General features: G+C 41.6%; 1 protein-coding gene across 1 annotated transcript in view; it reads right to left on the bottom strand.

The window, feature by feature from the left end:
• Nucleotides 1-3,589: 3,589 nt before the first annotated feature.
• LOC106816348 (brefeldin A-inhibited guanine nucleotide-exchange protein 3-like) overlaps nt 3,590-13,231 on the bottom strand; it is an 11,360-nt gene continuing 1,718 nt past the window's right edge. The window contains exons 3-12 of the mRNA XM_014820925.1: nt 12,526-12,629; nt 11,952-12,116; nt 11,046-11,176; nt 10,248-10,411; nt 9,622-9,726; nt 7,576-7,640; nt 6,914-7,157; nt 6,471-6,673; nt 5,948-6,074; nt 3,590-5,271 (exon numbers count right to left, since the gene is read on the bottom strand). Coding sequence (XP_014676411.1) covers nt 5,153-5,271; nt 5,948-6,074; nt 6,471-6,673; nt 6,914-7,157; nt 7,576-7,640; nt 9,622-9,726; nt 10,248-10,411; nt 11,046-11,176; nt 11,952-12,116; nt 12,526-12,629 — 1,427 coding nt within the window. The 3' untranslated portion in view covers nt 3,590-5,152. The remainder of the gene's footprint in view (nt 5,272-5,947; nt 6,075-6,470; nt 6,674-6,913; nt 7,158-7,575; nt 7,641-9,621; nt 9,727-10,247; nt 10,412-11,045; nt 11,177-11,951; nt 12,117-12,525; nt 12,630-13,231) is intronic.

The following is a 13,231-nucleotide window of genomic DNA, read 5'->3' on the forward strand; positions in this document are numbered from 1 at the left end:
GGGCAGGCGGGAAGACCCTCTGTGGGATGACATCGGACACATGCTCTCCAACCTCACGGACGAACTAGACGCCATGTTGTCGTCGGACGACCTCCAACCACTTGCGCGTGATCGCGCGCAGCGGGGTTCTCCGCCTCACCGACGGACAAGCTAAGACGCCATGTTGTTTGTCGGCACACCTAACGTCGACGGTGATCCGCGTCCGCCGGGGGCGATTCTCGAGCTCACGACGAGCTAGACGCCATGTTGTTATCTGGATTGCGACAACCTAACCGTCGCTGTAGATCACGTCGCAGGGGGCTGCTCCTCTGAACCTCGCTGACGAGCTACAGACGCCATGTTGTCGCTCGGCAACCTAACGCGTCGCGTGTCCGATCGCGCCGCAGGGGGCGCTGCTCCGACCTCACCGACGAAGCCTAGACGCATGATTGTCGTCGGACCGACCTTAACTGTCGCGTTTGATCGTCGCCGCCCAGGGCGGGGCTCTTGCATCACTAGTTGTACATCGCGCCGCCGTCTCTCCCTCTTCAATGGTGAGAATGTCACGTCGCGACGTCATCCGCAGGAAAGATCTTCTCACCTGTCGTTGTGATCGCGACGCCGCTGCATCCGCCCGCCAGGGGCGGCTCTGACGTCACTGAGTCGCGCATAGCCATCTTTCTCTGGTGGCGCCCCCTACCACTCCAGCAGGCACTGTGGGGCCCCCTAACACTCCAGCGGGGAATGTGGCAATGCTAGCGGATGCACGGATGTTCACGGTTATCAGATATCTGAATTTGTGTGGTTGAAATGTCGGAATGTCCGTGGATTAGATAGAGGGAGCGAGAGAGAGAAAGAAGGAGAGCAGGGGGAGATGGCATGATGAGAAGTCTTCCACAGCAGACGAGACGTCAATCGCCGCGATTCAGCCCTCCAGGGGGCGCCCGCACTGTGGCGACGACAGCGGGCAACCTGACGTTAGTTGGCCTGTCTCGCGTCGCAGCACGCCACGCACCGCGACATGCAGTATGCGCGCTTGCTGGTTTTTTCGCAAGTAATTAGGACAGATCTGCTATAATGAGGTGCTTCTAATGATTAATTAATTAATTAACACATTCTTTCTCTATAGAGTCATCATATTAATTATAATTATAATTATAATTATAATATGTATTATATGAATGAATTTGAGAGAAGGAGGAAGAATTACGTATTACGGTTCTTTTATTATTGTACAGTCGATTGTATATAGCCAGTAAATAATGAATTCGGTATTGTACAGTCCGGACATGGCTAAATGTTGTTGTTGTTGTTTTTTGGGGGGGTTAAGATTGTAAAGTTGTTTTTTTGCTTGTTTATTTGTTTTGAATCTTTCGCGCAGAGCTGTTTTTTATTGATATTTGGTTTTTGGTGACACAATTCTGTTGTTTAATGTTTTTTTCGATTGTTGCTGTTTTTCCAATGGCGTTGACACTTTTTTTAGTAAATTCTAACGACGGCTGCCATGATGGTAAATCGCAGAAGCTTCCGCTGTCACTTGGAATATTGTGCATTATGACTTGATTTTAATTCGCAAAGACTTAAATCACGATTCAAAGACTTTCACAGAATTAAGATATTAGTCAGTCGGTGCGATTCCGCATATGCTATTATCATTTGTGATCTGACGATGTTGATTCAATAATTAATTTGCATGTTATACGTATGAAAATAATAATAATAATAATAATAATGATAATGTTTGCTATTATGATATTATCTGCCGATATTCTGTAAATAGAGGACAGCCTATATAATGTTTTCCAATAAAGAGGGAGATCAAAAATTATTTCCTTTGTTGTTTCTTCATGTTTTTCTTAATCCTTGCTGCCGTTTTAATAATGAATTAACGTATGAATAAAACTTTAACGTACAAAAACACAAATATTAAAGTAAACCCCCGAGAAATTAATTACACATGGTTACTAATGGAATGTTATGGCAAAAAAACAACGTCCGAAATCTGGATTTGTCACGCAGGCACGCAACACGCACGCACGCACGCATACATAGTATAAGGGATTCCCTATTATCTACTCCTGATAGTATATCACTCTGAACTGAAAAATGGTGAACCACCTGGCGGTCATCCACCGTACTAACCTTTTTATACATGCACACATCGATTTTGCGGCCAATACCATACACAGGGTCCCCACAGCCCTTGAAAGTCCTTAAATATTGTCCCTTGTCCTTGAAATTCCTTAATTTTTCCTTTTGTCATTGAAAGTTCTTGGAAATTGGTCCGAGTCCTTATTTTATGTCTAATGTCCTGGATTTTTACATTTTACATTTTTATATAAGAATCTAAGGTATATATTATGACTATAAAATGCTAAAACTAATTGTAACAGATTGTCTTTTAAATGTCCTTGAAGTCTTTGAAAAAACAATTTACACTTTTGTGGGTTACCTAGCAGTAATAATGTACCATATGGAATCATTCATCGCGAAAAACCAAGAAAAGAAACAATAATACATTTTCATTCAATACCTGGTATTCTATCTATTTCTATATCTATCTATATCTGATATGTCTATCTATTTATATGGTACTTTAAGCTACATCCTATCGGGTATCCAATCAGGTTTTATCTTATATTCTCTCGGGAATAAGTGATCCCCCTCTCCAAAATGGTATCACCTATGACCTCGTTGCACGGTGAAAAGTTAGCCAGACAAATGGCTGGTTTTCAGCCTTACATTTTTCACCCCCCGGTAAAAACGCGTATTATAGCCGTATAATCATATTTTGTGCTTTAGTCACACAAACACACATACACACACACCCACGGACGCGCACATGCGGGCATGGTCGCACGCACGCGTGCGTGTGTATTTTAGACGTAAATTCACATTTTGTGCCTCGGTGGGTGAAAATGGTTAGGCTGAAATACGGTCATTTTGCTGCAAAAGTTTTTCCACGTTTGACTGGTCGTGGGCGATACCATCCGCGAGAGGGGAGTAAGGAATAAGTGATTACTTTTATTCACTGTTAATGTTACTGCCTGACACAGCAGATGAAAAGTCAGCATAAAGAACCGGCAATTGTTTATTATTATTATTAAATCTTTATTGCATGCAACTACAAATATATATACTCAAGTCTTTTTCATGGAGAAAAAATCTGATAAATGCAATAGTGTTGAGCAGTTGTGTGATGCATTGTGTGATACATAGTTCTGAGTGTTACATGTTACATCAAAGCTTTGCATATTGTTACAGGACTGGGACATGAATCTACGTGAATGACAATATGAAACGACTATTGGCACTATTGTACCGTTGTACGTCGGTAATCGGCGAGCTATAGCGGCTGTTTAATCTGCTGTCAGCACTCGTGTAAAACAACTATTTTTACTTTATATATGAATCTAAGGTATATATGATGACTCTAAAAGGCTAAAACTAATTGTCACAGATTGTCCTTGAAAAAATTATTCACTTTTGTGGGAACCATGTTACATTTAATAATATATATCTATATTCATATCTTTCTATATCTGCATGCGTGTCCGTGTGCATTTATATATACCCAACTCGCAGTCACAGATATTCAAAGACAATGCAGTTGCTGGAAATACTGATCTCATTCGTTTTTATTAACATCAAAGACCATCACAATACTTATGTAATACATTACATATATGAGGAGTAATAATGTGACTAGATTTGAAGTTTTCCCTTGCACCAACATCTCACAAATCCCCGACGTATGAATTTCAACACTAAGCAAGGGTTATGGGTACAGCACCCCCTGCGCGTGTTCCTCTCTGTTCATCGCTTAGATAGAAATAAACTAATAAAGTTTTTGGACAGATTAACAAATTATTACATAAATTTAATGATTTAAAAACGCTCGCCGTTAATTTCAATATAAACACAAAACACAATATAAACACAAATTCAAGAACACAACTGGGGAAAATTAAATGTCCAGTATATCACTATGTCATGTATATTGCATGCACTGTAAACTGTACTGAAATGAAAAAGATAATTAATTGACCTAATATGACAGTTTGATGACCAACAATTGTGTATGTGTATTAATTTGATCGTGGGGGTATTATGTAGGGATGAACTTATGTATACTATTTATTATATAGGTTCAAAATATAGTTGTATATACATAAATATAAGATATTTATTGGTAATAAATAAGAATACTACCCAAATCTGTACAAGTACAAATTCAAATATAGCACTACATACCTACTGTTCAGCCAGTATACACTATAATTGAAAGTGAACTCGAACGCTAGTTTTATGTCTTCTCTTCTCTTCCTCGAGCTAATACGTATCCGAATCAATGTACTATCTGTCTAAGCATACCCGGAACATAATGTACTAGCTTTGGGGTTGTATTGTGACATAAATATCATACTAGGTGCAATTAAACGTTATCAGTCAGTTTCTTTGGTCCTCATAATATAATAAAAGAATATAAATAAACTGTTCAATTTTAACGAAAATAGAACGTAAATAAATACAGTGTACAACCAAGCTCCATTGCCAAATTTATCATGCTTCCTGTAATATATAGATACATGCCATTTTATAGAAAGAAGCCAATTACTCTTTGGTCTGCAGGTCCTCTTATCAGGTTCACAATAAAATTCATTCAGCTTAGAATATAATGGATGTAAATAGAATTCAAAAACTTTTATGTGATGGATAACAAAACAATACTTATATAGAATAGACTACATATTACACTGAATGTTTGACACGTAAAGCATTGTAACATATAGCAATAAATACCAATCCGGATCGCAATCGCTTTAACAGCTAGTCGGATTTTTAATTGGCTTTTTAATTTTATTCACATTTAAACAGCAGGTATAATAACTGTTAAAAACCTCCACTAATTCTGATACATAACAGGTATTCGTTCGAGAAATAAATCGATCCAATTTTTGTCCATTGATACCATTAACATTGGCTCTAATATAATAATTTTTTTCATGTATATACCCACATCAACATCCAACCGGCCAGCCATCTGTGTGGCAAGACTGAATCAGCAGGAGAAAAATAGGGTCATGGTTAATACTCTAATGTAGTTTCGGAATCCGATAGGAATGTTATAACAAGGCTGTTAGCATTACGTTAGCTGTTGCCATAACCAGAGCTACTTTGCAACAGCCTGCACATTCTCTTCAGGGTTTTCCACCAGTGAGTATAATTTACCTACACGATGGAGCCACTGTGACAGCGCTTCCTTGACGCATACGTCTGTTGCATGGCAGACTGAAACAAAATTACAGTGTGTTAACTTAGAATATATACATGTATATATATATATATATATACAAAGAGAGAGAGAGAGAGAGAGAGAGAGAGAGAGAAGAAGAGAGAGAGAGAGAGAGAGAGAGAGAGAGAGAGAGAGAGAGAGAGAGAGAGAGAGAGAGAGAGAGAGAGAGAGAGAGAGAGATATGAGAATAGATTAATACAAAAATAGAATGAGGTGTCAGTTTTATTTTGCAAGCTAACATGTCTCTTAATTAGCCTTCACAACAACAGAATGACTAAGAGACATGTTCTCGAAAAGCTTGTAAAATTACAAATTTACACCTCGTTCTTTTTTTATAATTTATATATTTTCATCTAAATCTTCATGGGTGTCCATGTGTTTTCACTTCTGTATATATCTATATATTATTATATACAAACATTCAATAATCAGGCCTGCATTTATCAAGCTCAAGAGGTTAGGAGAATTATGAGAAATAGGGCAGATAGAAAGCAGACATTATCATTATCACATAGCTACTACATCTGTTTACTTTCTGTGATATTCTCATCGAGTATTTCACATCGATATACCACGGAGCAGATATGCCATCAAACCAAGGTTAAATATGTACAGAGATTGTGCTTTTGTAGTTCAATCAACTTACTTTAGCAGTAATGTGGTAGTACCTACCTAGCTGGTCAATGCCATTAAAAACAAGTGGTAAATACATCTTAAACTGATCGTCTTCGAGTTGTTGCAGCAAATGGAACAAGGTCAACACCATTTCCGTCCATGACTGCATGTGTGCTTCTCCATCCTAGAAAAGAAACAAGCTAGAACTATTTGCTTCTCACAATACTAACGAGTGGAATGCAGGCAAGTTGTTTATAAAACAACAAGTGATGGTGGGTTTTCTCACAATGAAAAATATAGAGCTATTGTTCAGTTGCTGAGATATCCGATAATATTGCTTGGTTGCATAACACCAGTTCTCACTCCCACAAGTACAGATAAGAGAGAATCATCAATTTCTCCTCCGAGTCACTGCCTTGACTCCTGGCTATACATGCGCCATATGCGACCATGATCCTCTATCTGTTGTACACAAAAATAGTCAGGGGTGCATGCCACTTGTAAAAACTAAACTGTGATGAGTTAGCGAAAAAGCTAAAGCTAAAGCAATTAGACACATTAATTTATCCTAATGGCAAACCTTCAGTATGGATGACTGCTGTTGCTTTTCCACTTCGTTCAGTATGGGATCGTCCGACTTCGGATGCGTTTTCTTCGGCAGAAACTTTGCGATCCGGTCCTTCCTGCTCTTGCCGGGCATGGAGCGTTGCTGTTTTCGTTTCTTGTACTCACTCAGCAGAGAGTGGATTTCCTTTCTCGTCGTCACATTGTACACTTTAGAATCTGAAACCAAGAGCAATCGATGGATCCACGAAACTCCAGCAGCTGCAGGTTTAAACTCGATTTTTCACACGAAAAACCGTGTATACCAAAAAAAACAACGAACTTCTGCAAACGAACTACTGTTTTGATTCTCGTATCCGTATTATGAAAGTCGGCTGCAATCGTATAACTAATAGTTAATCAAGCGATTAATTATTCGCATTATTAATCGCGACGTAAACACGCATTGAAATCGCATACCGTCATGCCTGCTAGTTGGCTCTACCGAGGGACAAGGCGAGACGGGGGATGGTGGGACAGCTTGGATGTTTTCCTGGTGGTGGTACTCCTGCTGCTGCTGCTGTGGCTGCTGCGGCTGCTGATGGTGGTACTGCAGGGGGTTGGCAGTGGTGGTGCTGGGGGCCGCCGCGTACTCTGTCTTCTCGCTTCCCGCGCTGCTATGACGACGCATCTTTGGCTGCTCCGACCAGGGAAGCTCGTCCGGCTATCCGCGAGAAGAGAGAGGGGGGATACTCACAAATTCACGTCAGAGTGAAAGAACCGCCCCCCCCCCCTTCTCTCTCTTTCTCTCTCTCTCACTTCCTGCACAGCTTCCTACTCTGCCCTCCACTCCTCTGCCTCCTGACTTAGCACTTCCTCCCCTCCTCTCTATTCTCCCTGTCTAGCACGCTTCCTCCGCCTCCCTCTCTCTCATTCTCACTCAACTCACTCTCTCTCTCTCTCTTCTCTCTCTCTCATCCTCTCTCTATCTCTCTATCTCTCCCTCTCTCTCTCTCGTCTCTATATATGATATATTTATATATATAGACGGGAGAGATAGAGATGTGATTGTGACATGTGATTATATATATAATATCTATGATATAAATCACATGTCAACAGGCTACGGTGTCGTCTGCAGCCGCGTGCGATGAGGGAAGAACAGCGGTCTGTCCGATATGCGGTCTGGGCGCGGGAGTGGCTGCCGCTCGCGATCAAGCGGACGATCTCGCTGTAACGCCTCGCAATGGTCTGCCCCGCACCGTCAAACAGCGCGCCGAGCGGTCACCCGCCGCGTTGGCCCTGCCACCTGGCGGCGCACGTCGCGCGCGCGCAGCGGAGGCAGGTTCGGCCGAGTCGCGCGTCGCTGGTCGCGCGCGATCGGCTCGCGCACGGCGCGTCGTCATGGCGTCGTCGCCGCTGGAGACACAGGCCTCGGAAGAGCCGTGTGGCAGGTAGAAGGACAGCGTGATGCCTGCGGGGCAGCGCGAGCAGACGGAAGAAGAAACGCTGCTTAGCTCGAACGAACTCGCATCTGTTATCTAACTACCAAGGCCCGCTGGTCAATACATAACGATGATATTGACGTAAATCTTTGTTTGAAGCTTTATTATTTTAACAGATGGAACTGCATCCTGTACTACCTACCAAGGCCCCCTGGTCAATACATAAGATGATATTGACTATCTTTGTTTAAGCTTTATTATTTAACAGATGGAACTGCATCCTGTACTACCTACCAAGGTCCCCTGGTCAATACATAAGATGATATTGACTATCTTTGTTTAAGCTTTATTATTAAACAGATGGAACTGCATCCTGTACTACCTACCAAGGTCCCCTGGTCAATACATAAGATGAATTGCTGACTATCTTTGTTTAAAGCTTTATTTCATTAAAAAGCAGATGGAACTGCATCCTGTACTACCTCCAAGGGTCCGCCTGTCAATGACATTAAGATGATATGACGTATCTTTGTTTATCAGCTGTTATTATTTAACAATATGGAACTGACATGCTGGTACTACCATACCAAGGCCCCCTGGTCATACATACTAAGATGATATTGACTATTTTGTCTTAAGCATTTACTTATTTAAAGATAATGAATGTCATCCGTACTACTTAAACTCTAGACAACAGCGTTATGCCTGCGGGGCAGCGATTATGGCTGCGGGGAGAAACTCTATTAGCTCGACTGAACTGTGCCCTTATGTTAATTTAACTGTTAAGGTTACTAAATGTTATCAAGAGTAGATAATAACACACACGCACGCGCAGGTAATCAAGTACATTAAACCCTATCGAGGCACGAATGATTTGGAAAGCGTCCGTTGCTCAAATATTGGCGCCACTTATTAGCTTCAAATGCTGTGCTTAAACCTCATCACACAGCGCCATTTTTAGCGTGTAAATTGGCGAATTCCAGCTCGTGCAGATTTACGATTTACAGACAATACGCGCTGTCAAATCATTTAAGGTAAACGAATATCGAAGTGACAACGAAGGTGAGTGGATAAGTGGTCATAACATGAGAAACGTATACACTTGCTTCTTTATTGTGGCAAATTTGATGAGAAAAATCGGTTAAAAATGCGAGAATCGGGTGTTATTATCTAATCTTGTGTTATTATCTACTCTTGATGTTATTAAACTGTGTTAATTTAAGCTTTAATACCCAAGGCGGTGGAAACTGCATCCCGTACTATCTACCCAGGACCCCCTGTCAATACATAAGATGATACATGATCTTTATTACCCAGGATCCCTCGGTCAATACCTGGAATGACATTGACTAACATCATTTAAGCTATATTATATAATTCGGTGGAACTGCACCCCGTCCTACTCCAGGCCACCCGATCAATACCTAAGCTGACATTGACTGTCCTTATTTAAACTCTATTAACTAACCCGGTAAAACTGCACCCCATTGTGCATACACAGGCCACCCGATTGAATTTATATCTAAAAAGTAACCAGGGTGGAACTGCACCCGTACAATCTGTTCCTAGGCCCCTGACAGCGCTGATCGATTTTAACAGGTAGAAAAACAACGAGGTGACGCCAATACCCATAGTGGGCGCCCCCCTGTTGGAACGTTACATGTCGAGCGGACGGCGTACCGGCCTGCTTGTAGTAGGTTCGCCTTCCACGCTATCTCGCGGCGAGCCTCTGGCAGCAGGAACTTGAGTCCTGGGCGCGCGTCGAAGTCTCTCGGCCGTGCGGTGGGACCTCGCGCAGACACTCCAGCAGCAGGTCGGACGCCGCCGCCCTGCACCGTCGCAGCATCCCTGCAGCGTACAGCAGCGGTCGTAATTTATTTAACTTAAGTTAATGATTAGTTGAATTACTATTAGTTAATTAGTTAATCAGGTTATTAGTTAATTAGTTAATTACTATTAGTTAATTAGTTAATTACTATTAGTTAATTAGTTAATTACTATATATTAGTTAAATAGTCAATTACTATTAGTTAATAGTTAATTACTATTAGTTAATTAGCATGGTATTAATTAGCCCGGCATTAATTAGTTGTGCGTCTACGAGAAAACGCTGCTGCCCGCAGCACGCTAATTTTGCTGTACACCTCGCTAGGGCTTGATCATTTGAAGGAAAATATAAGAAACCAAACAATAACATACAAAAGAGACAAAACAACAAAAAACCATACAATAAAGGAAAATAACAATAAACCATACAAAAGAGACAAAACAATAAAAAACCATACAATAAAGGAAAATAACAATAAACCATACAATAGAAGAAAAATATAATATAGAATATAGATTAGATATAAGAATTCGAATAATACCCGGTCCTTTGTGCTCCTCGTCAGTTTCTACTGCTCCGAAAGCTGCCTGGACTCCGGCCACGGCGGGGGTGACACGTGGCGTCCCCTGGAGGAGAATGCAAACCGACGTCTGCAGAAGGATCTGATGGGACAGTAGACCGACAACAATGTTTCTAAAAGGCACCCTGTAAACAAAGAAATTCCTGTTAAATTCCTCCTCGATAAATTCCAATGAATAATTGATAAATTAACTATAGTCACTTGTGGGATTTTACATTTTTTGGCGTAAGCAGCTATATACAGAATTTGCACCTTTTTACCATGATTTTCACCACAAAAGTAACTTCAAGAGATATATATCCAAAAATTTAAAAGTCCGAAGTATGTCCAAAATGTTAAATGGAAGCATCAGTCTTATGTTAGCACTTTGAAATCAATGCATAAAGGTAACAACATAAAGCAAACGCTTATACATACAGAAATACATACCGAAAAATATATTCACTGGTCTTCATGCAAATTAATTTTATGATAATAATCCGAATCGCTAATAAATATAATAATAATAATAATATATAGTATATATATAATTTAATAATAATAAAGCGTAATGTATGTATCGTATGTATCATATGTCGTAGGTAATGATGTCGTAAAATTGTCATAAGTATTTAATCGTCAGGCGTCTACCGGTAGCATGGTCGGCGTACGAACCTGACGATAAATTTAATTAACTTAATGAATGTAATGAATTTAATGAATTAATGACAATAATTGTTGCAAATTTTTGTCCGTATTTAATCGTCGCGGCGTACGAACCTGACGATGAATTTCTCTACGTTGAGCAGGTTCTCCGCATCGGGCGGGTAGAGCAGGAAGATGTAAGAGCGGCTGTCGTCCATGTCGTCCGTCCTACCCTGCATCAGCCGCTGCACGTCCAGCTGAAACACCTGCGTCCGACACGAGCCGCACGCAACAGGGTATGAGAAAACACGGTGACAACGCGCGACTGACCGGCGCTTGTGAACACAGGCGCCTGGAACGTTTCAATAGTAAAATGATGGTATAAACAAACACAAAATGTATTTACTATCGATGTTTTTCTACTCTCTTTCGCCTATTATTGCCGATAATTTCCTGTAAATGCCGTTCAAATGCTCCTCTGCAACACACAAGTACACCGCACGCACGTCGCTGTGCACATACAACGAGAACAAAGAGGCTCTTTATTCCTGTTGCACGCCTAGCTGAAACACCAGCGTCTGACAGACGCAGAACAGGGTATGAGAGAAAACACGTCCCCCTGGCAACGCGCAACTGCCCGGCCGTTTGCGACTGTTCCCGTGACGCGTCCACGTGTGGAATTTTTTTCGTGCTCGCTCGTCGAAACATTTATCAATGCTTTCGCAACCGTGCTGAAATATATACGGGCATTCGTAAAATGCAAAGACTACGAGTTATTCGCGAACTTCGAATCATAGCTTCTTCGCTGCACAGAATAACAAACACGTTTATCTGTACTACCTACAATCTACATGCCTACACGGGATGACTATCTACGAATCTCCACGGGGTAATAGTTGTGGATCCGCGTTACCTAGAAACAGTCCTGGCCTCCGTCGTGCACGCACATCACGGCGTGCCGGGCGTTACCATGGCGACCGCACTCACCTGCTGCGAGAGCTTGCAGAACACGCTCGGCGTTACCATGGCGACCGCACTCACCTGCTGCGAGAGCTTGCAGAGCGCGCTCGGCGTTACCATGGCGACCGCACTCACCTGCTGCGAGAGCTTGCAGAGCGCGCTCGGCGTTACCATGGCGACCGCACTCACCTGCTGCGAGAGCTTGCACAGCGTTACCATGGCGACCGCACTCACCTGCTGCGAGAGCTTGCANTAATAATAATAATGAATAATAACAGTAATATAATAAATAATAATTGATTTTAAAATAATAATAAATAATAATAATAATGAATAACAACAGTAATATAATAAATAATAATAATAAATAATAATAATAAATAATAATAATAATCGAGCTAGTTTTAATAACTAATTTTCAAATTTAGATTGGAAGAGACAATAGACGAGAAATTTTTTTGATGTGAATAGATGTACATGTGACCGAGTATGATCTGATTTGAAATTTCTTGATCTCCTTTTTGTCTAATCAGATCTGAAACTTTGGTCTAAATGCAAACATTAATCTGAAGTTTACTTAAAGTTTTATTAAATCCTGCAGTTGGTTGAATTTACACTCTGGAAAGTTCTTCGAGGGAACCTACCTGATGCATGCGCAGCCCAGTCTAGAGATGGACTCTGCAGGCTGCGCCACACACTCGATGGCCACATCCAGCAGTTGTCTGAGCATGAAGGTGATGCTCACCTCTGTGGAGGGTGCTGAAACATCGACGACAAATCAACAACAACAACAACAACCAATATAAACAACAACAGTCGATATTATTAGATTATATCATTCATAGAATTTATGATGTGACGAAATGTATTAAATAAGGAGAGCAGAGAGAAGAGAGAGAGGAGAGAAGAGGAGGCGAGAGAGAAATAGTCGCGATATTGAGGGAGGAGGAGGGATATATAGATAAGGAAAGTGAGAGAACAAGTTAAAGCAAGGAGCGACACAATGAGAGGAGAGAGAGAGAGAGAGAGAGAGGAGAGAGACGAAGAGAGAGAGAGAGAGCAGAGAGAGAATGAGAGAGAGAGAGAAGAGACACAACGACGAGCATGCCAGCAGAGAGGAGCGGAGCGCGCAGAGGATCCGACCTCGTACGACTCGCATTAATGAACTGAGTAATTGGGAGAGGCGGAGTTCCGGACCACGCCTCCACCGGATTGACAAATAATTTGATTTTTTGGCAATGACAAAGTGCTGGAACACCAAGCCACACTGAGACGCGCACAAAGTATGAGAAGAGGGAGGGGAGAAGGACCAAGCAGAGATTACCCGCCGACAGGTGTCAAAGCCAGCATGTAAGACGACG

This window comes from Priapulus caudatus, unplaced genomic scaffold (genome assembly GCF_000485595.1).
Source record: "Priapulus caudatus unplaced genomic scaffold, Priapulus_caudatus-5.0.1 Scaffold1355, whole genome shotgun sequence".
Taxonomy (NCBI): Eukaryota; Metazoa; Priapulida; class Priapulimorpha; order Priapulimorphida; family Priapulidae; genus Priapulus; species Priapulus caudatus.